The 26,652-nt window shown below is 40.5% G+C and overlaps 1 protein-coding gene and 1 long non-coding RNA gene across 7 annotated transcripts in view; one reads left to right on the top strand and one right to left on the bottom strand.

Annotated features, from left to right (window-relative positions):
- The window catches only part of LOC120464435 (protein NLRC3), a 263,102-nt gene that overhangs the window by 205,079 nt on the left and 31,371 nt on the right, over window positions 1-26,652 (bottom strand). The window contains exons 8-10 of one of the 5 annotated variants that reach the window (XM_089122179.1): window positions 7,429-7,602; window positions 4,519-4,692; window positions 2,393-2,566 (exon numbers count right to left, since the gene is read on the bottom strand). In XM_089122179.1, coding sequence (XP_088978305.1) covers window positions 2,393-2,566; window positions 4,519-4,692; window positions 7,429-7,602 — 522 coding nt within the window. Of the gene's footprint in view, window positions 1-2,392; window positions 2,567-4,518; window positions 4,693-6,106; window positions 7,303-7,428; window positions 7,603-22,509; window positions 22,748-26,652 lie in introns of those variants that run through there. The other 4 variants (XM_089122176.1, XM_089122182.1, XM_089122186.1 and 1 more) reach the window with 4 other exon arrangements.
- The window catches only part of LOC148997241 (uncharacterized), a 50,384-nt gene that overhangs the window by 19,512 nt on the left and 4,220 nt on the right, over window positions 1-26,652 (top strand). The window contains exon 4 of one of the 2 annotated variants that reach the window (XR_016147119.1): window positions 7,265-7,433. This is a non-coding gene — a long non-coding RNA (uncharacterized LOC148997241). Of the gene's footprint in view, window positions 1-7,264; window positions 26,349-26,652 lie in introns of those variants that run through there. The other variant, XR_016147120.1, reaches the window with a different exon arrangement.

The raw sequence follows: 26,652 nt of genomic DNA, 5'->3' as shown, positions 1-26,652 counted from the left end.
GGAGCTCGGCCTATATGTGTTGTCTTCCGCTTCTTGACTGTCGCGCCGCGCGTTTGGTTGTCATGACTATGGCATAGTTTAGAGCGGCACAAGTTGGCGCTCATTTACACTGAAGCAAAACAATATCAGAGTCATCTTTGACACTAGCGGCTGAGGCGGGTCAGGCCGGCATATTCTCAGTATGCTTTTATGCGGCATTGTGTCTTTACACAGAACTTTGAGCAGACACAGAGCCGCTTTAGAGCAGCCTTAACTCGGCTGTGTAAAGATGCCTATAGAGACAGTTCAAGGGGAAAAGGGGAAAAGATGAACATAACATTCATATTATTCTCACAATCAGTCACAACAGTATGAGCAGAATTACACTCATATTAAACAGTTTAAAGTCCAGAGACCGACAGAAACTGAAGCTGAAACTGAAGCTGAATTTAAGACTCATTATATGGTGATCTCAGACACAATCTCCACACACACACACACACACACACAAACACTAGGGGTTGAACCGACTAGTCGATTAGTCGACTAGTCGACCTTAATGCAATGCCGTGACGCTTTTAGCTTGACGTCGACTAGTCGCGTTGATCATGTGACACTATATGATTGCGCTAATTTTGATAGTATTTGGCCGCGTTGCAGACGACAACAGATGAAGAGCCTAGAGGGTCATTGCAGCAAGAAAGCAGCATTGGTACATAAAGCGTATGGAAATACTTTACTAACGTAGCACCACTATATTGTTGAAAACGAAAGTAAGCATGACGCACGCTCACTGTTTTACCGGGAAATGAGAGCAGTCTCTTTTAAAATCATTCAAACAGCCTATTTTTCCCCATATATTTATTTAAACATATTAATGCATTTCTAATTCACCCGCAATAAATTGGAATATTACTTTGTATTACTTAGATCCATCACTAACGTGAATTTATAGTTTTTTTTTCTTTTCATCCTAAATGATGATGTAAACAACGGGCTGTTTAGCTTCATCTGGCCACTTCACCTGTTTCTGTGATCTGATTGCTATTGTTAAGGCAAAAATTCAATAAACAGACATCACTTCGTAAGAGACACTCTGAGTCAAATTAATAAAGGAAAAGGTTTATTATTCTTGCAAGAACAATAAGGCTCAATCACCAACACAGATCACTGCGAAGTGGAGTGACGCCCAGAACACAGGCCGGGGTGAAGACTAAATAGCCCTCCCCAAGGTTATTTACTGCAAGCCGAGCCTTCTTTGTAAATTTCCACAAAGCCATAGGATTCATGATGTCAGGTTAGATTTACTAACCCCCTCCCAATCTAAGATGACCCCTGACCCGGCCGGTCCTCTGGTGCCTAGCTCCACTCCTGATAAGGGAGAACAAATCTTCCCCCATCCCATAAGGCATTCCTCTGTGGTTACATATAGAAAGTGAACATAATAAAGAAATAATGAGACATAAGATCCAATAATCATATTAATATATGTGAGATTAAAATTTCCACAACACTATCCGATCGTGAAAACACCAGGTGTAAGCTAAATGCCCTCCGAAACGCATTGGAGACGGATTTATGCTCAAACCACTTCATGAGGAGGTCTGGGACGCTTTAAAGACGAAACTGGACACATACATGCATCTGGTTGTTGAAATCGCATATGTAAATTGGACTTCTCCCAAAAACGCTGAAATAAAACGCGTGAGAGCAGCCTATGCTATTATTTTCATGATGAAGCTATAACACGCACCGCAGCTGAGCATCTATCCATAAAGCCAACGTGCAAACTATCGTAAATCAAAGTGAAAGTAAGTCACAGACGCTTAACACACAATCATCTTGGTTAAAAGTAAAGAAACAAAATTATCTTACCAGTGCTGTCTCTCTCAGTGCGGTCTTTGAGTTTGAAATTAGCTGATGATAAAAAAAGCTCATTACTGTTGCTACCGGTGATGAGAACTCCGTTAAATCTGCATATAGCGCGTTGTTTGAAAATCGGATTTATATCCATTTTGCCAAACATATTTATGTGACCAGGTGTAAATGGAATCGTTTTGATAAATCAGATCAGTAAAAACGCATAGTGTCCAGGTGTAAACGGCCCCATTATGAGCTGTCAGCGTCACTTTCTGTTAATTGCAAATTGTGGCATGTTGCAAATCTGTCTCATCTCTTGTGTTTTTATGAATGACGTCAGCGACTAGTCGACGTCGACTCGACTTTGATGTCATAACAGTCGACTTCAAAAAATCTGAAGTCGTTCAACCCCTAACACACACACACACACACACACTAGTTTGTTACTGAACTTGAACCTTTATTATTATTTCTAGCGAGTAAAACAAGTAAAACAGAGATTTGAACTTTAAATGAAAATATGATGATGAAAACTGTTAAGAACTATTCTTACTCTAGTGTCTCCAGTTTATAATGTGGATCATCCCTCAGATCCTCCAGCTGCTTCACTCCTGAGTCTCCTAGATTATTATTATACAGATGCAGTTCTCTCAGGTGTGAGGGGTTTGATCTCAGAGCTGAAGCCAGAGCAACACAACCTTCATCTGTGACTCCACACTCCCACAACCTGTAGAGAACAATGACACACATTAAGCCTATATCCAGAGATAAACATAACACTTAAACTATAAATAACATAATGCTGTCAATATGAAATATATATCTCATACTCATGTGTGTGTGTGTGTGAGAGAGAGAGAGAAGTATATGTATGTGTGTGTGTGTGTCAGTGGCACAGCCATCACACACACACACACACACAATCATTACAACTGCACATTTTTTTGGGTATAAATAGCCTAATGTATTGTGAAGCAATATTTTCATCAGTGTGTTATATTTACCCCAGGGCGTTATTTACCTTTATAATGGCACTGCTTTAATTTTACCTTATTAAATGTATGCATCATCTTTCATGTCAAATTCTTACATTTGATCAATAAATTCAGTTAAAATGGGGCTGTTACCAATTAAATTATATTATATAGTCTAAACACTGCAAAATTGCAACTACAATAAATGAAGAGTTCAGATGCAAAATCCTCTAAATGCCATTTGAAATTTTCTTCTTTAATGATGATTTTTATCAAACTTGTATATTTAAGTTCAGTAATTTCACTTAAATAACAATTAATAGGTAATTATCATTGCCATTTAAGTGAAACCACTGAACTTAAATATACAAGTTTGATAAAAATCATCATTAAAGAAGAAAATTTCAAATGGCACTTAGAGGCTTTTGCATCTGAACTCTTCAAATAGACTAATGTTATGAGATTGATGTTTTAAATAAATGTTTAAATATATACAAGAAAAACTTAAATAATACTTATTTACACGTGTATGTGTGTGTGTCTGTGTGTGTTTGTGTGTGAGAGAGAGTGAAACAGACCAACTAAGGGAAAAAAGCATTGCAGTAAATCGCGCTGATTAAATCTAACGATTGTTTATCTTATCATGTCAAACCATGCAAATTATCCTTTGTTCTCAAATTGTTAATGTTCAACGTCAGCATTGCGTGACTACATGTAATGTCCTTCTGATATTATCCTTGTGTTGGCATGGGCCGTTGCAGTCTCTTTCCCCAAACTCTCAGTCAGAGTCTTCTGCACGTTACAGCGGTAAGTCTCCAGGTGTCTCTGGTGATTGTCTTTTGAACCTTTCTGGATCCACCGTCAAATTAATTAGTTTAATTATATCCAATGCTGTGAGAAAAGGCTATAAATCTCCACCTCCTGCATCTATACACTATCTACATATTAACCCTTCAGGCGCCAGAGGTTTTTTTGTAAAACGTTCGATTTTGACATCTTAATTTCATAAGGCTTTATTTTAAAAGTAAAAAATTAATTGATTCTGTAAATTAGAGGGAAATGTAATCCCTACATAAACTTTTGGTCATCCTTAATATTTCTCTAATTTGCATATTATGACACTCTGATTCCATGTATGAGGCACAGCACATATATATATATATATATATATATTATTCATATGACACACAAACACAAGTAGACAAAACCTGTTTAGTTCAAAAGATCACTTGCGACGGCAAGGCACAGATCATGAGTAAGATGATACGAGCGCGGTATGCAGTATGCACACTATTGCGACTCCTCACCCTGCCTTCACGTTGCCCCCTATCTGTACTATGAACACTTCGACCTCGTCTAACATACCCAGTGATAATAGACAGAGACTCCACCACAATACTGTCGCTACGATTGCTGAGACACTCTGATGAAATGGCTCACTCTCATACTAGCTCCGCTGTTGATCGCACTGATTCAATGTGCTGTAACTTGAACATTTTGTATAGAAAAATTATGATTTTTGACTTGGGGATGAAGTATGACATGTCTGCCATCCAGTGGAGGGGAGGTCGAATGAAATTTGACACCCAATTGGACAAAATCGGCCGTTTTATTCAGTGACGCATCTTGTCGAGTAAACTTGACCGTGGCGCCTAGAGGGTTAATCCTTATTCACTCAGAGTCTTTATGGTAGAGATGATCTTACCACAGTTTCTCCAGTTTACAGTGAGGATTCGCCAGTAGATCAGAAAGCTGCTTCACTCCTGAGTCTCCTAGTTTATTCCCAGACAGATACAGATCTCTCAGGTGTGAGGGGTTTGATCTCAGAGCTGAAGCCAGAGCAACACAACCTTCATCTGTGACTCCACAATCACTCAACCTGTAGAGAACAATGACACACATTAAGCCTATATCCAGAGATAAACACAACACTTAAACTATAAATAACATAATGCTGTCAATATGAAATATATATTTCATATTCATGTGTGTGTGTGAGAGAAAGAGAGAGATAGAGAGGTATATATGTGTGTGTGTGTGTGTGTGTGTGTGTCATGGGCACAGCTGCACATTTGCTGAGGGGTTTGCAATATCAGTGTTGGCGCCACCCATTACACACACACATGCACACACACACGCACGCACACGCACACACACACACACACACACACACACAAACAAACAATCATTACAACTGCACATCCTTTGGGTATAAATAGCCTAATGTATTGTGAAGCAAAATTTTCATCAGTGTGTTATATTTACCCCAGGGCGTTATTTACCTTTAGAAAGGCACTGCTTTAATTTTACCTTATTAAATGTATGCATCATCTTTCATGTCAAATTCTTACATTTGATCAATAAATTCAGTTAAAATAATAAATGGGGCTGTTACCAATCAAATTATATTATATAGTCTAAACACTGCAAAATTGCAACTGCAATAAATAGACTAATGTTATGAGATTAATGTTTTAAATAAATGTTTAAATATACAAGAAAAGAATTAAATGATACTTTCAAACATGAAACTAAACCGCCAGTAGGGGGCGGCAAGTGACCGTCTTAATAAGAGAGTCATTCGTTCAAAACGATTCGTTCAAAACACTGAATATACTATAATATCCGAAATTCGATAATGATACGATAATATTCATCAAAACAGCTCTCTTGGTCGTGTTATGTGAATAGCCTAAATCATACATTATATTAGAAATGTTCAATATTTATTATCTTATTTATCTGCTGTCGCATCTCTTGACACGTCAGCTCGTTTTCCATCTCTCTTTTTCTATTTTTAGCCCCACAGCTTTTGGGCTTTATGACAACAACTCACTACTCGTACTCGTGTGTGTGTGTGTGTGTGTGAGAGAGAGAGAGTGAAAGAGACCAACTAAGGGAAAAAACATTGCAGTAAATCGCGCTGATTAAATCTAACGATCGTTTATCATATCATGTCAAACCGTGCAAATTATCCTTTGTTCTTAAATTGTTAATGTTGAACGTCTGCATTGCGTGACTACATGTAATGTCCTTCTGATATTATCCTTGTGTTGGCATGGGCCGTTGCAGTCTCTTTCCCCAAACTCTCAGTCAGAGTCTTCTGCATGTTACAGCGGTGAGTCTCCAGGTGTCTCTGGTGATTGTCTTTTGAACCTTTCTGGATCCACCATCAAATTAATTAGTGTAATTATATCCAATGCTGTGAGAAAAGGCTATAAATCTCCACCTCCTGCATCTATACACTATCTACATATTAACCCTTCAGGCGCCAGAGGTTTTTTCCTAAAACGTTTGATTTTGACATCTTAATTTCAAAAAGCTTTATCTTAAAAGTGAAAAAAAGATTATGTAAATTAGAGAAATATTAAGGATGACCAAAAGTTTATGTAGGGATGACATTTTCCCTCTAATTTGCATATTATGACATCATATGGTGGCAGCAATCTTGGATTAGAGCATTTTCATGAAAAGTCACATGTTTAAATGATAAAATGCAGCACTTCTTTCCCCCCAAAATGTCCATCACCTTCTGTATGCTATATTGCACAATACTGAATGCTCAGGTATATAGTAAGTAGTAAACAAACTGATGTGTAAATCATTACTAATAAATGGTAAAACAAACTGTATGCATGTAGTGGTTGGCCTTTTGCTGTAGAGATTTTCCATTTACTACATACAGTAGGCACTCTAATTCCATGTATGAGGCACAGCACACATATATATATATACACAGTATATTACTCATATGACACACAAACACAAGTAGACAAAACCTGTTTAGTTCAAAAGATCACTTGCGACGGCAAGGCACAGATCATGAGTGAGATGATACGAGCGCGGTATGTAGTATGCACACTATTGCGACTCCTCACCCTGCCTTCACGTTGCCCCCTATCTGTACTATGAACACTTCGACCTCGTCTAACATACCCAGTGATAATAGACAGACTCCACCACAATACTGTCACCACGATTGCTGAGACACTCTGATGAAATGGCTCACTCTCATTCTAGCTCCATTGTTGATCGCACTGATTCAATGCACTGTAACTCGAACATTTTGTATAGAAAAATTATGTTTTTTTGATTCGGGGATGAAGTATGACATGTCTGCCATCCAGTGGAGGGGAGGTCGAACGAAATTTGACACCCAATTGGAGAAAATCGGCTGTTTTATTCAGTGACGCATCTTGTCGAGTAAACTCGACCGTGGCGCATAGAGGGTTAATCCTTATTCACTCAGAGTCTTTATGGTAGAGATGATCTTACCCCAGTGTCTCCAGTTTACAGTGAGGATTCGCCAGTAGATCAGAAAGCTTTAAAAACCCTCTTCACTGTATCCTGCATCTGTTGTCTGGTTTGTAGTTCGTCCGGTTTATTTAACTGTTGCTTTTACTGTGTTTTGTGGGATAATAATATAGTGCGATGTAAATGTTCCTCTTCAGGGAGACTCCTCACCGCTGTCTTCTACCGCCGGCAGGATCTGACGGTTCAAGCAGGAATCTGTCGCTGAACCACCGGATGGGGCTTACGCCAAACATATATCCTATACATTATCTACATATTAATCCTTATTCACTCAGAGTCTTTATGGTAGAGATGATCTTACCCCAGTGACTCCAGTTTACAGTGAGGATTCGCCAGTAGATCAGAAAGCTGCTTCACTCCTGAGTCTCCTAGTTTATTCTCAGACAGATTCAGATCTCTCAGCTGTGAGGGGTTTGATCTCAGAGCTGAAGCCAGAGCAACACAACCTTCATCTGTGACTCCACACTCCCTCAACCTGTAGAGAACAATGACACACATTAAGCCTATATTTATTTATTTATAAACATGTATTAGAGGATCAGCCACATGAGATGAAACATCTTGTTTTCATGGGGGTCCTCAGTAATATTTAGAAAAGTAAAGAAAAGTAAAACAACAGAGTAAATACAGTATACAGGATACAAGAAAAACCTCAATGCACACACACACACACACACAAGCTCTCACTATCCCCCTCTACCCAGATAGAATAAAGTTTCACGAGTTCACACTTACATATAATTTTGAGTGAGTAAGATTCAATGCGTATTTGGCGTGCTGTCCGGAGGGAGGGCTCAGAGCTCGGAATTCTGCCCGAACCCAGAGTACTCCCCCCGTATGTAAGTGATATTTTAGAAAGAGGAGTGTGGAGAAGTAGGAGTGTGGAGAAGGGGTGGAGGAGGGATGCTGCAAACTGCCAATGGATCGAGGTAAGACTGCTGAGTCTATTTGTACCCTCTTATCATTGGCTGCTGATTGCTATCCACTCGTGTCAATTATCTGAACGTGCTCCTCCCGAACTTAGTTAATAAAACTTCATTTCACGAGTTCACACTTACATATAATTTTGAGTGAGTAACATTCAATGCGTATTTGGCGTGCTGTCCGGAGGGAGGGCTCAGAGCTCGGAATTCTGCCCGAACCCAGAGTACTCCCCCCAAAAGGCTAAAGAGCAGAGGACAGCCGCCGGACTAAAGCCCCCCCAAAGAGTGCCAAGATTGGCGGGCTGGCATCTCGAGAAGGGGCCTGGATGCTTGTTCAGGGAGGCCCGTGATGGTGGCTCACTGCCTGGATTCACGGCCCTTGTGGACTGCGAACGAGGTGTGGTTGTAGTATTCTTGTCCAGGAGGTTTTCACGCTGCCCCCGCTGTGAAACCAAATGCTCGCTGAAATGAAAGAGTAAAGGTGAGTGCACTACCGGGAAACTTTCTTGCTCCATCCGCTTTGAGACATCTTCGCTGGATGGAAAGAAGAAAACTGAAAAGTGGAAAAAATTAGTGCTTGCCCAGGAGATTCTCACACTGCATCCGCTGTGAGATCAACTGCTCACTGGATGAAATAGAAAATATAAGTGCTCTACTGGGAAAGCTCTCCGTTATGAGACCAATGCTCGCTGGACGGAAAGAGGAAGACTGGAAAGAGAAAAATGAGAGCTTGTACAGGAGATTTTCTCGTACTCCGTCCACTGTGAGACCAACTGCTTGCTGGATGAAAGAGAAAATATAAGAGCTCTACTGGGGAAGCTCTCACTCCATCCGCTGTGAGACCAATCCTCACTGGACGGAAAGAGGAAGACTGGAAAGAGAAAAATGAGTGCTTGTCAAGGAGATTTTCTCGTACTCCGTCCGCTGTGAGACCAACTGCTCGCTGGATGAAAGAGAAAATGTAAGAGCTCTACTGGGAAAGCTCTCACTCCATCCGCTGTGAGACCAATCCTCGCTGGACGGAAAGAGGAAGACTGGAAAGAGAAAAATGAGTGCTTGTCAAGGAGATTTTCTCGTACTCCGTCCGCTGTGAGACCAACTGCTCGCTGGATGAAAGAGAAAATATAAGAGCTCTACTGTGAAAGCACTCACTCCATCCGCTGAGAGACCAATGCTCACTGGAACGTAAAGAAGAAGAGAAAAATTAGTGCTTGTCCTGGAGATTTTCTCGTACTCTGTCCGCTGTGAGACCAACTGCTCGCTGGATGAAAGAGAAAATGCAAGTGCTCTACTGGGAAAGCTCTCACTCCATCCGCTGTGAGACCAATCCTTGCTGGACGGAAAGAGGAAGACTGGAAAGAGAAAATGAGTGCTTGTCAAGGAGATTTTTCTCGTACTCCGTCCGCTGTGAGACCAACTGCTTGCTGGATGAAAGAGAAAATATAAGAGCTCTACTGTGAAAGCACTCACTCTATCCGCTATGAGACCAATGGTCACTGGAACGGAAAGAAGAAGAGAAAAATGAGTGCTTGTCCTGGAGATTTTCTCGTACTCTGTCCGCTGTGAGACCAACTGCTCGCTGGATGAAAGAGAAAATGCAAGTGCTCTACTGGGAAAGCTCTTACTCCATCCGCTGTGAGACCAATGTTCGCTGGACGGAAAAAGGAAACCTGAAAAGAGAAAAATGAGTGCTTGCCCAGGAGATTTTCCTCACACTGCATCCACGGAGAGACCAACTGCTTGCTGGATGAAGAAGAAAAAATTTAAGTGCTCCACTGGGAAAGCACTCACTCCTCTCACGAAATGATGGCGGTTTCTGAGTGTCTAAGAAAACAAAAAACTAGTTTAAACATGGCATCGAGTGTGTGAGTGGAACTTAGGGGCTGGTAGCCGGTGCGGAAAGCCTGAATACCTTTGATGAGAATGTCCAGTGTTATGGGTTGTTCAGCGTCGGAGCGGGTGGGCTAGGATCTTAGAATCCTTTTAATCAGGGTTTGTGAATTGTTTATCTCCACGGAAAGAGTGCCGTACATCAGTTTATAGAAAAAACTGGATGCCGTTCAGATAACCTTTAATGGACCCGATTTGAAGGCTCTCAATGATATTAAGGTAGGAGATAAAATATTTGATTGAAAAGAGAAAGATCAGGGAAAGGCCAGTTATAAGAGACATTTTTATCGTTTTCTTTCTTTACATTATCTCCAAGCAGTAACATAGGATTGAAGGGTCCTGGGAGATACTGCTTGGAGGATAACTTTGATGCATGCAACGTCCGCTTGGAGACCAATGCTCGCTGGACAGAGAAAATAATCAATTAGGGGTTTTAGCAGGAGTTATAATTCTGAATAGTGATGTACTGGAGAGAAAACATCACTGTTATAGCAGTGTAAAAAATAGCCAGAGAAACAGAGATCCTGCGGGAGCAGAAGTGACATACCTGCTGTAGCAGTGTAGAAAATTAGCCAGAGAAAACGGAGCTCCAGTGGGAGCAGAGGAGACATCACTGCTGTGGCAGTGTAGAAAATTAGTCAGAGAAAGAGAGCTCCTGTGGAAGCCGAGGAGGCGTCACTGCTGGGGCAGAGTAGAAAATTAGCCAGAGAAACAGGGCTCCTGTGGGAGCGGAGGAGACGACACTGCTGTGGTAGTGTAGAAAATTAGTCAGAGAAACAGAGCTCCTGTAGGAGCGGAGGAGATGTCGCTGCTGTGGTAGTGAAGACAATTAGCCAGGGAAACAGAGCTTCTGTGAGAGCAGAGTAGACGACACTGCTGTGGCAGAGGAGAATATTAGCCAGAGAAAGAGAGCTCCTGTGGGAGCCGAGGGGACATCACTGCTGTGGCGGTGGAGAAAAATTAGCCAGAGAAATAGAGCTCCTGTGGGAGCCGAGGAGATGTCACTGCTGTGGCGGGGAGAAAATTAACCAGAGAAACAGAGATCCTGTGGGAGCAGAGGAGACATCACTGCTGTGGCAGTGTAGAAAATTAACCAGAGAAAACAGAGCTCCAGTGGGAGCAGAGGAGACATCACTGCTGTGGCATTGTAGAAAATTAGCCAGAGAAACAGAGCTCTTGTGGGAGCAGAGTAGACGTCACTGCCGGGACAGTGTAGAAAATTAGCCAGAGAAATAGAGCTCCTGTGGGAGCAGAGTAGACGTCACTGCTGGGACAGTGTAGAAAATTAGCTACAGAAAACAGAGTTCTAGCTGGAGCGGCGTAGACCTCACTGCTGTGGCAGTGGAGAAAATTAGCCAGAGAAACATAGCTCCTATGGGAGCAGAGGAGACATCACTGCTGTGGCAGTGCAGAAAAATTTGCCAGAGAAAGAGAGCACCTGTGGAAGCAGAGGCGACATCACTGCTGGGGCAGTGGAGAAACGTACCTGTGCAAATTGAGCTGTGTTGTGAAGCCGAGCGAAGGGGGAAGTAGATCATCTTCTTGAGCGTAATCAAAGACGTGAAAAAGAAGGGAGATTCAATCTTTGCAGGATTATGCGCATCTTATTAACGTTTGAAAATGGCTTTGGGAGCTTTCACCCTGGCAGTTAAGTCCGTAACGGGGCACGGTTCGCATTAAAATCGCTAATGTGAACGCCGTTATGGGAAACGGGTGCGCACTGGGGTACCGAACCCAAGACTACCTGGAGGAGATGGTCTTGCTTCCGAACCGTGCCGCGGTTTGCGTGTATGTGAAAGCAGCAAGGACTCGGGTGCGCACTTGTTCAGGAAGTAAGTATCCTGCGCATGCGTTTTTAGCTTATGTGATGTATTCAGTTAAAATAAGTAATGGATGATATTGTTGAGGAATTACCTTGGATACGAGCGAGAGTGAGCGTATTCGAGCATTGTGCATGGAATCAGAGCGACACGTTTGGAAATCCACTGTCTCCTTAAGAGTCCGTTTGCAAGTAGCAGAAGTCCACCTTATGAGACACACGAACAAAAGACCCGTACTGTTCACTCAACTGCGCGTGATAGCAGCAAATTAATGAAAATGAATAAATAAAAACAAAACATGATATTACCCACGTTCTGCTTTCTATCATGCGCGTGCACGTTTGCGATGACGTAAGATGCACGCAAACGCACCAGATCCGATAGAACAAGTTTTGTGTGATAGAAACAAGTTTTGTGCGAAAACAGACCCACGCTGTGGGGGGTGTCGGGAATAAACGTGGTCAGACCGCAGCAAACCATGTGTAAAAGCCCCCTTATTTTCTCATTTTATTTATTTATTTGTGATTTAGGGTCGCGTTCCCAGACGATTTTTTATAATCAGTAAACCAAATTGTGAAGCTGTGGGTTTGAATTAGTCTGAACTTTATTTATTTATAGGTGACGTGATTGTATTGACAAATATATCGGTTACGAGCCGCGGTTTGAGTTAAAATCTTAAAAGAGGATTCGATTCCCTTTAATGGAATCGATTCCAAACTTTGGAATCGACTCTCAATTCCTAACGCCTCGCAATCGACGAATCGATTGTTTTTTGGATTCGATTCAGTTCTACTGTTTACATGTGAGTTTACGGCATAAGCAAGCATCGAGATTAAGGAAAGCAAATAATTTGTACAGAAACCATTAAAACGTGTGATCCTCCGATCGCAATTATTACCCAGATAGCATAACTTGCTCGTCATACAACAATTGAAGCGATGCGAAGTTCAATCAGGGACACGAAAGTTTTGAGCTAAGCGCTCACAAAGTTGACCCGGCAGATGTTTGAGAGTGTGGATCAGCCAGGACTGAATCTGCAGCGTGGCTTAACTTACGACCTGTTGCGGCAGCCTGATGCTGTAGGAAGGTCCGTCCCTTTGCGTTAAGAGGGCAGCATTGTTTTGTCCATTTCTATATGGCAGTAATTATTGAATGGTCCAGTTTAAAGAAATACGCGGAAGTAGATTGCGGATGTTTCACCCGTTTGTTTGGCCTGACGCCCACGAGAAAATGACGTTACCGTGTTGTGGCAAAGATTTCTAATTCTGAAGGAAGAAAGATTCTTTATCGAAACGGGAAGAGCTAGATTCGGACATGGCCGAATGCTGCAAACTGCCAATGGATCGAGGTAAGACTGCTGAGTCTATTTGTACCCTCTTATCATTGGCTGCTGATTGCTGATTGCTATCCACTCGTGTCAATTATCTGAACGTGCTCCTCCCGAACTTAGTTAATAAAACTTCATAAATCACAGTGGTTCCCAAACTGTGGTATGAATACCACTAAACAATAAAACCTTGATGGTTAACCTTGACCTTAAAACCAGCATGATGATGTTCTAAAAGTCAAGCATTTTGAGAGTGGTGTTAAGTGAGACACACAATAATCCCAAATAAAACTGACAAAGTTGACATCACTAGATATGTATATTTCTACATATAAACACATTCATACACCCATGGATAACATGACACAAATTAATGCTAAATCCGAAATACTAGAAACATAGACAAGTATTCTGAAGATGTGTTAACAAAGCAGTTCGGAACAGAGGAAAAGACGTAAGCGAGCGGATAGATGCAGGAAGGCTGTTCCAGTCACGAGGGGCTTCATTACAGAAAGCATAATTCCCATAACTCTAGGGACAGTAAAGAAGATCTGTTCGTTGTGACGAAGATTATATTGTGAACTAAAAGGCACTAAATATTGGGATAAATAATTTGGTAATTTAAAGTAAATGCATTTAAATATAAGTTGAAACCAATGATATTGTCTTCTGGATGAGGGTGCAAGCCAGGCCAGCTGGTCATACATCACACAGTGATGTGTCCTATAGGGGCAGCGAAGGACGAATCGGCACAGGCTGTTGTATACCACATCGAGAGAGTGTAGACAAGGGGCAGTAGTGTTAGCATATATGTAGGAATGATGTAAAATGTTCCTCCCAGCCTTAGGGGGGAGCTGTGTTCTATGAGTGTTTCACTGTGTGAGTTAGGCTTTCTTCACATGGGTGGAGCTGTTTTTAATTCAGTTCTATTTCCTTGTGGAAAGGTAAGGAGGGTTTTTTTTGGTGTTCACTGCCACATCTATTTAATTTCTTGAATTATATTGGCCATCCATGTTATTTTAGAAAATATATAACTGTTAAAGATGAAGTGAAGAACCCTGGGGTATGTCTTTATCTACACCTGTAAAATTCGACTGACTACCCCTGAAGGACACACACTGGCGACGGTGATGTAGATATGAATTGAACCACAGAGGAGGAAAAGGCCAATTGAGTATAATTTATCCAGGAGCAGATAATGATCAACTAAATCAAACGCTTTTGTACAGGGATGCAAACACATGTATGGCCAAAAAAGAGAGAGGTAATCGAAACCCTCGCCCATGGAAAATATCCAGATACTTACATTGCCACCACCCCCTGCCATCCCCGGCCCACCCCCTAGGCACATAGTAAATATGTTTCAGCCTTTAAACCATTTTTCACCAAAAAAAAGGGTTTTATAAAAAACAAACCTCACATATTTCAGCCTTTAAATAATTTTTCACAGAAACAAAAGGCATTATAAAAAGATAAACCTCCTATATTTCAGCATTTAAATCATTTTTTATAAAAATAGTGAGTGAGTCTAAAAGCTTATCTTTTATTATTAGTAAAATCTGGTCCAATTTTCCGTGGTGTCTGTTGTTGCCAACCATCCATGCACTGCGCTCTCCACAACGACAAAGACGTTTTAAAAGATATTCACTACCGAAAAACGCTTTCTGTAGCTCTGCTACATGATTTATTTGTAAATACATGGTTTTATAATCACTATGGTCCTGAATTTGAGGCAGGGCAGTTTGGGGGGTTCGGGGTTTCCCCGAGAAAATTTTGGATTTCTCTAAACTACATGCATTTTAAGATATTGTGAAGGCAAAAAAAAAAAAAAAAATCGATGACAACAGCTTCAGCTTTAAAACCATGTCAGTGAGCTGATCATTTTTCTCTCCTCATCAGCATCACACTCTTTTTCTCTTTGTTTTTATCTTGTCCTGTCTCTTCCCCTCCTAAAGTTGGCTTTTTTTAATTTACTAAAGGCTACAATTTATATTTTATTCTCAATATGTACACATTCATTATTAATCCTGTGCCTAACATGATGAAAACGGCTTTGTTCATGTTTCTTGTCCCCTCACAATGACAGTAGCCTAAACTATTACACTAGGCTACATGTTACATAGGCCTATTTTCAGTTCAAAATGGTGAAATTAGACAAAACTATATTAGTTTGCCTAATTATTTTTTGTATCATTTGTTTAACATTTATGACCTAAAAAACTGTCTAGAAGATGATGAAACTATTAAGAACCTATTAGAAGATGGCGCCGATCTATGGCGACGTGGTGTGGCTCTGTGTTTATGTTTGTCTCGTTTTGCTCTGTTTTGTTAACAATTCTGTCAGTCTGATTACATATGACAGACATGAACTATTATGTATTCGGGACACTTTGCAAAACTTCCCGGCCTCCGATTATTGGAGAAATGCTGCCGGAATTATTGACAGTCAATCTAAAGTTTACAAACACAAGCGATCTCCAAGGAAGAGAGGCAAACGAGCGGGAGTTTTGGTTCGACTAAGAGGGTTCACCGCTCTCCGCTTCCCAGCTTCCCAGCATGATCCTGTCGAATGTCCGCTCCCTGACTAACAAGCAGGATGAGCTGGCTACCCTAATTCGATCTAAGCGGGACGCTGCTGACTGTTCTGTTATATGCCTGACCGAGACGTGGCTGGATGGCAGCACGCCGGATGAGGGTCTTCTCCTGCCCAGTTTCACACTTTTACGAGCTGATCGATCGCGGCAGGATTCACAGAAGAAGTCAGGTGGGGGTGTCTGTTTTTATATAAACCAAAGCTGGTCCACCAACACTGTCGTTCTCTCGCGACATTGTTCACCTGAGCTGGAATGTTTCATTGTTAAATGCAGACCCTTTTATCTCCCGCGGGAGTTCTCCTCCGTCATTTTCGCCGCTGTTTACATCCTACCTAAAGCGGGAGCCAAAGAGGCTTGCAGGCAGCTGGCGGCTCTCATAACAGAGGTGGAGAATTCTAGCCCGGACTCCGTGGTTTTGATTTTAGGCGATTTTAATCACGTGGACTTAAAGAGATCACTACCCAAGTTCAAGCAGCAGATTCATACTGCTACCAGGGGTGAAAAGACATGAGATAAATGCTACTGTGTGATTGCGAATGCGTATCATTCTATTACTTGGCCCCCTTTGGGTCGGTCTGACCATAACACTATCTTCCTCATCCCTCGATATCGTCAGAGACTGAAATCTACTAAGCCGACAAAAAAAGTGATTAAATAATGGTCTATACAAGCACAAAATGAACTGAAAGAATGCCTTCATACTACTGACTGGTCTGTCTTTAGGGATGAATTCACTACCCTGGACGAATACTGTGATGCTGTTACTTCATATATTCACTTTGCTGAAAATCTATGTTTTCCCTCTAAAACTGTGACTGTTTATAGCAATAACAAGCCATGGTTTAGCAAGAATATTAGAATGTTGTATCTGGAGAAAAAAAGTGCTTTCCAGAGCGGAGATAGTTATCAGTATTCTCTGGCTAAATATGCATTTGAAAGGGCTGTTAGAAAAGCTAAAGCTGACTATAGGGCCAAGCTTGAAGCTAAGCTTGGTGTCCATGACAACAGGGGTGTTTGGCAAAGCCTTCAACAGATTACTAATTATAAAAACAAACACACATTTTATGATTATGACCCTTTACTACCTAATAAACTAAATGAATTTTACTGTAGATTTGAAAGTAATTCTGAATGTGCAGTCAGCTCTAATTTCCTCAATGATACAGGCCTTCTTGAACCACCTTTTCTGATAGAAGAAACAGAGGTCAGATCATTGTTAAGGAAACAAAATTGTAGGAAGGCATCAGGCCCTGACCAGGTCTCTGCTGCCACTATTAAATTGTGTGCCGATGAGTTGTCATATGTTTTCACTGACATTTTGAATTGGTCCCTTAGAGTATGTAAAGTTCCAGCATGCTTCAAATCAGCTGTAATCATTCCTGTGCCTAAGAAGTCGAATGTGAATTGTTTGAATGACTACAGACCAGTGGCCTAACCTCTGTTATCATGAAAGTTTTTGAGCGACTAGTAGCTAATCACCTCTCAGTAACGTCACTTGACCCTCACCAATTTGCAAATAGGGAGAACAGGTCTGTTGAAGATGCAGTTTCTCTTTGTACTCATAATATTCTTCAACATTTGGAGGGGCCAGCTACATATGCACGGGTTTTGTTTATTGATTTTAGTTCTGCTTTTAATAATATTATTCCAATGAGATTGTGTGACAAACTTCTGGGATTGGGGGTCAAGGAGTCCATATGTAAGTGGATTCTTGACTTTTTAACTGATAGATCTCAAGTGGTTAGGGTCAATGGCCTTTTGTCAAAATCAATGACTACCAGCATTGGCGCCCCCCAGGGGTGTGTTCTGTCTCCCCTTTTATATTCATTTTATACCAATGACTGTTTTTCTCACCATGATTCAGTGAAAATTTTTAAATTTGCAGACGACACCACTGTAGTAGGCCTCATTACTAATGATGATGAAATGGCCTACAGAACAGAAGTGTCCTTGCTGGTTGAGTGGTGCACAATTAACAACTTGTCCCTTAACATCTCCAAAACCAAGGAGATGGTTGTTGATTTTAGGAGCAAAAATATTAAGTCGCTCCATCCCCTTGCCATCAAGGACAAAACTGTGGAGAGGGTGGAAAGTTTCAGGTTCCTGGGGACCATTGTATCCTCCAGTCTCAAATGGAACCTCAAAGTCAGCCAGATTGTTAAAAAGGCTCAGCAGCGACTTTTCTTTTTGAGACAACTTAGAAAATTTAAAGTGTCCAAGGCTGGTATGCTCCACTTTTATAGAGCTGTGATAGAGAGCATTCTCACTTTCTCCATTACTGTATGGTGGGGCAGCTGCTCGGCAGAGGACAAGTCTGCATTGAATAGGGTAGTTAGCACTGCGTCAAGAATTATTGGGTTGGACCTCCCTAAGATCTGTGATATTTATAACACCCGACTACTCAATACTGGTCTGAAAATACACCCTGCTCCCATTACACCCTGCTAATTACCTTTTCATCCCTTTACCATCAGGCAGAATGTTAGAAAGCATAAGATCGAGAACCACTCGTTTTTTTAATAGCACTTACCCGCAAGCTGTGAGGGCTCTCAACTCACAAAAACAATCTACTTCTTCTCAGGGTCACTAAACGCACTAGCACTTTGTCTGATTAGTTTTATTCTATTTTTTTTCTATTTATTAGCAGCAATCTAAGTAGTTGCTCTCTGTTTAGATTTTATGTTATATTTTATTGTATGTTATGTTATGTTGTATTGTCTTGTGTGAGCAATTTCACCAAAATGAATTCCAGGCGATGTGGGTCGTTCTGGCAAAAATAAAGACTTGACTTTTTCTATTATATAAAGTTAAGTTTAGCTACTTACATCTTATCTCGCACTTGACCGTACACTGAAGCGTCCAGTTGTCGTGTTACACACACGTTCCTCTGTTTCTGACGTCGTAATCTCTGCTCGGCGCCGCTGAATCTGATTATAACAAGAAGTTTGACGATTGATTTTTCATTAGGCTATTTTTAGTGCCCCCTCAGCACTTGGTGCCCTACGCACAGCGCGTGATGCGCGTGGTGGGAGCTGCGGCGCTGCTTGTAACATGAAATCCGGTGCGCTTGCGGCATTCTGAAAAGTTTTCATCTCGCTGCGCCTGGAAACAATCACTTCAATTGTGAAATAATGAACTTGAGAGCGCAAAATACACAATATGTGAACGGCCCTATGGCGTTTATTTAGTCTCAAAACTCGCGCACAGGATACAAGAGCAAAAAACTGTAGGCCTATACACGGACAGAATGCCATCCACTCGCGGGCGTTTCTGCAGTGAGCGCGGTCGATGCCATCCTCGCGCACGGCCACGAGCTAGTGGAACACACTACTGGTTCATGCTTGCGCGCATACTGCTGTTTTGGCACGCAGTGTTCTGATTTGCTTATTTCCTATTTATTTGTTTGGTGGAGACAATCCAGAATAAATGTTGGTGAAATTATAATAAGACACCCCCCCCCCCACCCCCTTAAAAAAATCTCTTCAGATCTGCACGATTCACACAAGTCACCCAAACTGACGTGAAAAAAGCGGGAGGCGCCGAAAAGCGCGCTGTTTGCATCCCTGTTTGTAAAATCTAAGAAGATGACATCAGTACTCATATTGTTATCAAAACTAGAGAAAATATCAAATGATGTTTGGATTCAAGATGAGTGGCGTGCTCAATTCCTTTTAAAAAAGTTCAACCTAGGTGCTCTTCGGTCCAAGGTAGGACATCAAGGAAACAGTAGAGAAAAAAAATCTCTGACGAGGCACTCCTTCATTTAAAATGTCTTTATTGTACAAGTGACATGTCCTAAACGGACAAATTTAAAAAGCCCACGCGTAACGGCATGAAGCCTTCATCAGGGCATGGTGAAGCAGGTAAAAAACTGTTCATAATATCTAAGACACAGAAGTGACCTACTAAAAAAGAAGAAGAAGAGGAAAGACATTAGAGTTGAGCCGAATACTCGGCTGAAACGAGTATCCGGTACGGATAAAGCACTTTTGTCAAGTACGAATATTATACGAGTAATACGAGTCAATATCTGTGCTCGGATAAAAAAAAAAAAAAAAAAAAAAAGTTATGTTGAGATTAAGGCTGAGCGATATATCAATATAAAGAATATATATATTTTTAAATGTGATATGTAATTAGACCATATTTCATATCGATATAGGCTTAGTTCAGGTTTGCGCTGTGATCCTTGCTCCAAGCAAGCTGCTGAGTGCTGATCCAGAGCTCTCTGCACTGCTCCCCGCGCCCCAGCCACTCCTTTTCCACTTTGCGTGCTTGATTAAAGCATGTTATGTTATGAAATAAAGTCTTTCACCTCAGCAAAACGGACTTTCTGTCCTGTCAGCCGTTATACTGTAACGTTAGTCGTAGCGCACACTCAATTGCACGCGCAAATGCGGCGGCGCGCGCTGGACCGCCTCACTGTATATAAAGTGCAAAAGAAACTATACGAGCATGCAACACCGTTACGTTGTAAATTACACGAAATAAAAGCAATGCAGTTATGATTTTCATTCTATTCACCAGGAGCAGTTTCCATGTTTCATAAACAGTTCTTGTTAGTATTGTGTATTCACTATTCACTATGGTAACTGTCGTTTCTATATTAACCCCTTAATACCCATATTTTTCTTTGTGTTATTTTTTATATTTTTTTAAATGACTGTAATGGCTCATACCAACGTTGTATTAACAAAATAAATAAACCAATTAATAAATCACAATTACAATTCCAAGGGAATAATCTGCAATTAAGATTTTTGTCATAGCTAATCATGCAGCCCTAAGGTGAAGAAACCTGTTTATTATTTATTCATTTGATTTAGCAAATGTTCAAGTTTCAATAAAACTACTTGTGACATGTCATATTTGGCTTTGACTGAACATTTGCTCTCACTTTGCAGAAAAAATATTGGGATATATTTTGTATATCGAAATTCAGCCTAAATATATATCGGGATATGACTTTTGGTCCATATCACCCAGCCGTAGTTGAGATGAAAACTCTTGTTCATTACATTTTACTTCATAATTGCAGCCACATGTGTTGTATTCATTGTTGCAAAACTTGATCTGAAGCTCAATGCTGATGCTGTCATGTAAATAGTTTTATTTCTTATCAGCAATAAATATAGCAATTTCAGATCAACCCATATCAATTGCATGCTTAAAATAACATACCGGTTAAAGCCCCGCCCATTTCAAGACTACCCGGCCCACTTCCGGGTTTAGGCCCCGCCCAGTCCGAGTACAGATACAGATACAGATAATTCATATGGTTAACAGATACAGATACAGATACAGATAATGCTGTACTCGCTCATCCCTAAAAGACATGGCTAAAAACAACTCTAGACCTGTCTTTGTTACCCAATATAGTAGTAGTGCTTTTGAAATGAAACAAATAATTACGTCCAATTGGGGGTTAATTCAAAGTGATCCTATTCTGAAAAACGTTTTTCCAGAGACGCCTATGACTGTGTTCAAGAACGCACCATCCATAAGGGACAAACTTGTAAGAAGCTACCTTCCAGGTCCTAAACAAAAAACATGGTTACAAAAAGGTTTGTGGGGAACCTATAGGTGTGGGTCTTGCAGTCATTGTGAAGGTGTAATTCAGAGTAAGATTTTTTTGTGATTTGAGAACGCAGAAAGAATTCAAAACAAATGGTTTCATTAATTGTAACTCTGAATATGTGGTCTACCGCCTACAATCCCCATGTGGGTGTTTCTATGTGGGCAGAACTAAAAGAAAATTAAAAGAGCGTTTTTATGAACACAAATACGCAATACGAGTTAACAACGAGGATTACCCTATGGCCAAACACTATAAAGCAGTACATCATAGTGACCCATCATCCTTAAAAATTCAGGGCATTGAAATTATTAAGAAATCAACACGCGGAGGTGACATTTTAAAACAGTTATTGCAACGTGAAACCTTTTGGATATGGAATCTTAAAGCAATGGACTATCCAGGTCTAAATGAGGAGATAGATTATAGACCTTTTTTGTGACTTTGTAATACTGTTCCTTTTTTGTGACTGCTTGTTTTTCATGTGTGGTGCATGAAAGTATATGCATATACCTGTTGCTTGTGTTTTAACTTTTATGTGACTAAAACCTTTAATGTTATAAATTATGTGGGAGATGTGTTCTCTCAATGTACACATGAGTGTATACATGTTCTTTGTTTTGTTGCTTGTATGTTTTTCATTTGATATTGTGATCAACAGATTTGTTCTTGAGAACTTTGTGAGAGACCTGACCTGGCAATGAATATATGAGAATAAATGCATGTTATATTTATTGTGATTTGTATTTTAGTGCTGGAAACTATGTGGGGGGTGTGTCTTGGCAATTGTCTGTGGATCTCTAACACTAATTGCCAGCACCTGTGTGTGTGCTCCTACTTGTGTGTCTTAGATATTATGAACAGTTTTCTACCTGCTTCACCATGCCCTGATGAAGGCTTCATGCCGCTACGCGTGGGCTTTTTAAATTTGTCCGTTTAGGACATGTCACTTGTACAATAAAGACATTTTAAATAAAGGAGTGCCTCGGTCATCAGAGATTTTTTTCTCTACTGTTTCCTAGAGAAAATATCATTTGTAAATTTCAAAAGAGCAGTGGTAGTAGAGTAGTGTTTCCTGAAACCTGACTGGCATTGAGATAGTACATTATTATCAGAAAGGTAGTTAATTGATCGAAGACATTTTTCTCAAAAATCTTCACAATACTATTAATTATTGAGAGGTCTATAATTGTTCATGTTTTGGGTGTCCCCTCCTTTATGCAATGGAATGACTTTGGTACACTTCCATGCCAGAGGCACTTCATGGGTTAGAAATGACAGATTAAAGAGCTCAGCCAATGGAGAGGATAGGACATGTGAAGAAATTTTGATAAACTTACCCTCAATGCCGTCAGGGCCCGGTCCACTACTAGAGGATAGCTTGCTAATGGCCAGCTGGACATCAGCTGAGCTAACCTGTCGGAATGTGAAAGAGCTGTCGCTGGGCTGAGGATTAACGGTCGGCTCTGGGTGAAAGAACGATGACTGTACCTGAGGTGTTTGGGCAAAATGCAAACTAAATGCATTTGAGATAACAGCTGGATCATTAACAGTTGTATTATTAATTATCATGTTACTGCAGGTACTGTTCGACTTGTCAATTAAGGTATTCATTTTTTTCCAAAATTGTTTAGGATTATTGAAGTCATGTGACAAACTGTTTCTGTAGTAATTGGCTTTAGCATTTCTTGTTTGGGTTGTGCACAGGTTTCGTAGCCGTTTCTATTCCTCCCAATCATTAAGAAGTTTTGTTTTTTTATGTTTGTTTCACGCCCTGTCCCTCTGCTAAAACAGACTGATAAGTTCCCCATTTACCCAAGGTAGGTGATGACCTTTGACCTTAATAGCTGTCCATGGGGCATGCTTATCAATGACTTGCACAAATTCAGTATAAAAGAAATTCCAGGCAGCTTCCACGTCAGGAATTAGGCTAAATCTATTCCAATTTATCTTTCTCACATCATTAATAAATAAATCACTGTTAAATAATTTCATGTCACGGATCAGAATACATTTTGGAGAAAGACGGGGAATTGAAATGTTCCAAATGCAATATATGATAGAATGGTCAATAAAACAATCCGAGAGAACACCAGATTTGATTATTCTGTTGGGATGAGTGACTAATATCCAGCCAAGAAGAGATTTGCAACTTGGGCTGATTCTAGTCCCCGGTTCCACCTGACCAAGTGTCGAGGTGTCCATGAGCAAGACACCTAACCCCAGCTGCTCCCGACGAGCTGGATGGCGCCTTGCATGGCTGACACCGCCGTCGGTGTATGAATGAGTGTGTGAATGGGTGAATGTGAGGCAATATGTAAAGCGCTTTGGTGGCCATTAGGTCTATGAAAGCCCTATATAAATGCAGTCCATTTACCATTTACTATTTTAAAGGTCGCAGAGTGACTGGTAATAATGTCTCATGTCGAATTACGATGGAAATGCTGCTGTTAAATGCTGAACAGGATAACAAGTGTTACTGTTTTTTTGTGTGTTAAAGGGGTGATGAACTGAGAAATCAAATTTTCCTTGAGCTTTTGACATCTAAGAGGTCATCATATTATAAGAATATCCTGTAAGTTTCAGAACTGAAAACATCCTTGTTAGTCCAATAAAAGCTTTTATTTACACCAGCCTCTGAAAACGTCTCGTTAAACGTTTTTAAAAGTGTGAAACTATGACGTTGAAGGGTTCAAAACCCCACCCCCGCTGAAGAAGATCAACACCTACTTCAACACGGCCGGTTTAGCCCCGCCCACCGATTCGCGCATTACACGCATAGCTAAGTAGCCTAACATACATGCCAACCTCGTGATGACAAACCGGATCGATCTAACGAGCAATACAGAATATAGTGTGCAGTGCCTGGTTGTGGAAGTAGACAGTCGCTGCATAAGCTTCCTCTGGATTCCAATAGGACTTCATGGATAAACTTTATTTTTAATGACGTTCCAGCTGATGAGGGTAAAACATCGTCGTCTGTTCGCTTCATTTCACTGAGGATTGTTTTGTCATCAAAGACTGGATTTGCAGACCGATTAAGAGTAAAGAATGTGCTGTGCCGTCTATAATTCCTCGGGGTAGTTATTGATAACAAATTAAGCTGGAAACCTCTCATAAACTATATTAAAACCAAAATATCCAAGTCATTGGCAATATTAAATAAGGCTAAAGACTTATTGAATAAGGCTTCTCTAAATATGTTGTACTGCTCCTTCATACTCCCGTACATGACTTATTGTGTGGAAGTATGGGGGAATACTTACAAAACAAATACACACCCAATCTTCATCTTACAAAAAAGGGCTATTCGAATCATACATAAAACTGCATACCGAGAACCAACAAACCCATTGTTCATTAAACTCAAAATATTAAAGTTCAAAGATTTGATTGATTATAAAATTATTCAAATTGTTTTTAGAGCTCACAACAACCAATTACCTAGAAATATCCAAGAGCTTTTCCAATTACGAGAAAACACATATAATTTTAGAGGAATATCAATGTTTAGTAGACCGCAGATTCGCACAAACACTAAGTTGCACTGTATACCAACCCAGGGTGTTATACTGTGGAACAGTAGCAACAATGATTTAAAATTATGTAAAAAAAACTTTTGCAACTGAAATATATGTTTAAAAGAAGAATCCTTGATGGATATGAGCTGGAATAGTGATTTTCTTTTTTTCAACCTTAGGTAAAGTAAACCTTAGATAAGTTAGTTTAAGTAGTTAAAATATTATTGAAGTGGGGATAGGACAAGAAAAGTTATTCTAACTTCTTCCTACCCCCTTTGAACATGATTGTTGTTTGGACCATCTGTAGATGATCTTTTTTTTTCTTGACGTTGATGATTAACTATTTATTTTTTACTTTTATTCAGTTTTTGCTGTTGTGTTTGTTTGTTTTTTTAACATGTTCAATAAAAGAGAAATTCAATACTGGATCTGACAGGAATTGTGCAACACACGGACTCTTGGTTAAACCAAGGGGGTAATCCATCGACCGGAAGTTGAAGCCTCGCGGGAGCTGACATCTTGTAGCAGAACTTCACTTGCGTTAGCATTCCCATTGACTCCCATTAATATTGGGGTCACTTTGACAGCGAATAACTCTACATCTGAGGCGTTTGAAGACCCCATTTGTCCTTTATTTATTTCTAAAGAAACACGACAATGTATAAATAGCTCCATTACCTTGTAGCTTATGTTATGACCCCGTAGAAGCAGTTTTAGTGAAAGTAGGCTAACGATTGCGTCATACCCACGCAACTCTCTGTGGCACAGGAGGAGAAGCTCGCGCGCAATCGGGGAAACGTGGAGACAAAATGACAAAATAATTAATCAGAATACCTAGCAAAAGTGTCTCCTGCTCCTCGCTCATGGACAGCTCCTACTCACACTCTCCGCCTCTGCATGTTTCGGAAGGGAATGATTCAGATTTCCCATGCCACTGCACTAGAAGACAGACGGTTTGCTCTCGTCACATCTACGTCGTCAAGCTCTGTTTGAGTCTGCGCGTCAGGGATGGAAGTGCTAAAAAAACGCCAAAAACGGGCTTCAATCGTCTCAATGGAGTTCCAATGAGATGGCTCTGTCCATTTCTTTTACTGTCTATGGGTTGAACATGTATGGGCGAATCCGGTTGTCATTTGACAACATAGGACGTGTTCCCCCACTTACACCGACGGGTGAGTTAAACTCATTACAATATGCAAAACTGTTATCCACTCGCAGCAGTGGGCGTTTATTTCCATGTCTTCAGTGCGACACGCCCATAAAAACTGACCGTTTTTCAGGAAGGCTCACAACTTGGGTACAAAATAGCCTATTACTTATTCATTTTGATGTTTTTGAATGTAAAAACCAAGCGAACGTCTTAAGTTGACCTCAGACAACAATATAATAAAATTTTAAAAGCCAGTTCATGACCCCTTTAAACTAAAAGCCGTGAATTGAATGCGTGTTTTGAACTAAATGCTGCCTGTTGCACATGCAGGTCATGTCTTTATTCTACGTTGGAACTGCGTTCATTTCAGCGTTATGATCTAAGATGGCGAGTCTTCCCAGCCGAGATGAAGTCGATTGATGTAAGATTTGAGTTAATCCAACACCCGTTGAATTCGGTAGGAAAGTTCTGATTGCCTGCTAGCTTTTTCCTAAATGGGACTGAGCTTTATTTTGGAAAGACTGCTCAAGAGTATTTTGTTTTCCTGTGAAAAAGATCTCTGGAACTGTTGAATCACTTTTCCGCGATTCAAAAGACCTTTGGACTTTCTGAACTGAATCAATGAATCGGATCTTTTGAATCAAATTCGACTAAACCAATTTGAAGTGAACTTTTACAACTCAACCTTTTTGAACCGAACAGGTCAAACGAGTCTTTTGAACTGA

This window comes from Pimephales promelas, chromosome 2 (assembly GCF_988280905.1).
Source record: "Pimephales promelas chromosome 2, fPimPro1.hap1.1, whole genome shotgun sequence".
NCBI classification, from domain to species: Eukaryota; Metazoa; Chordata; class Actinopteri; order Cypriniformes; family Leuciscidae; genus Pimephales; species Pimephales promelas.
The sequence above is the reverse complement of the archived record's forward strand: the minus strand, read 5'-3'. Positions and strand labels throughout refer to the sequence as shown.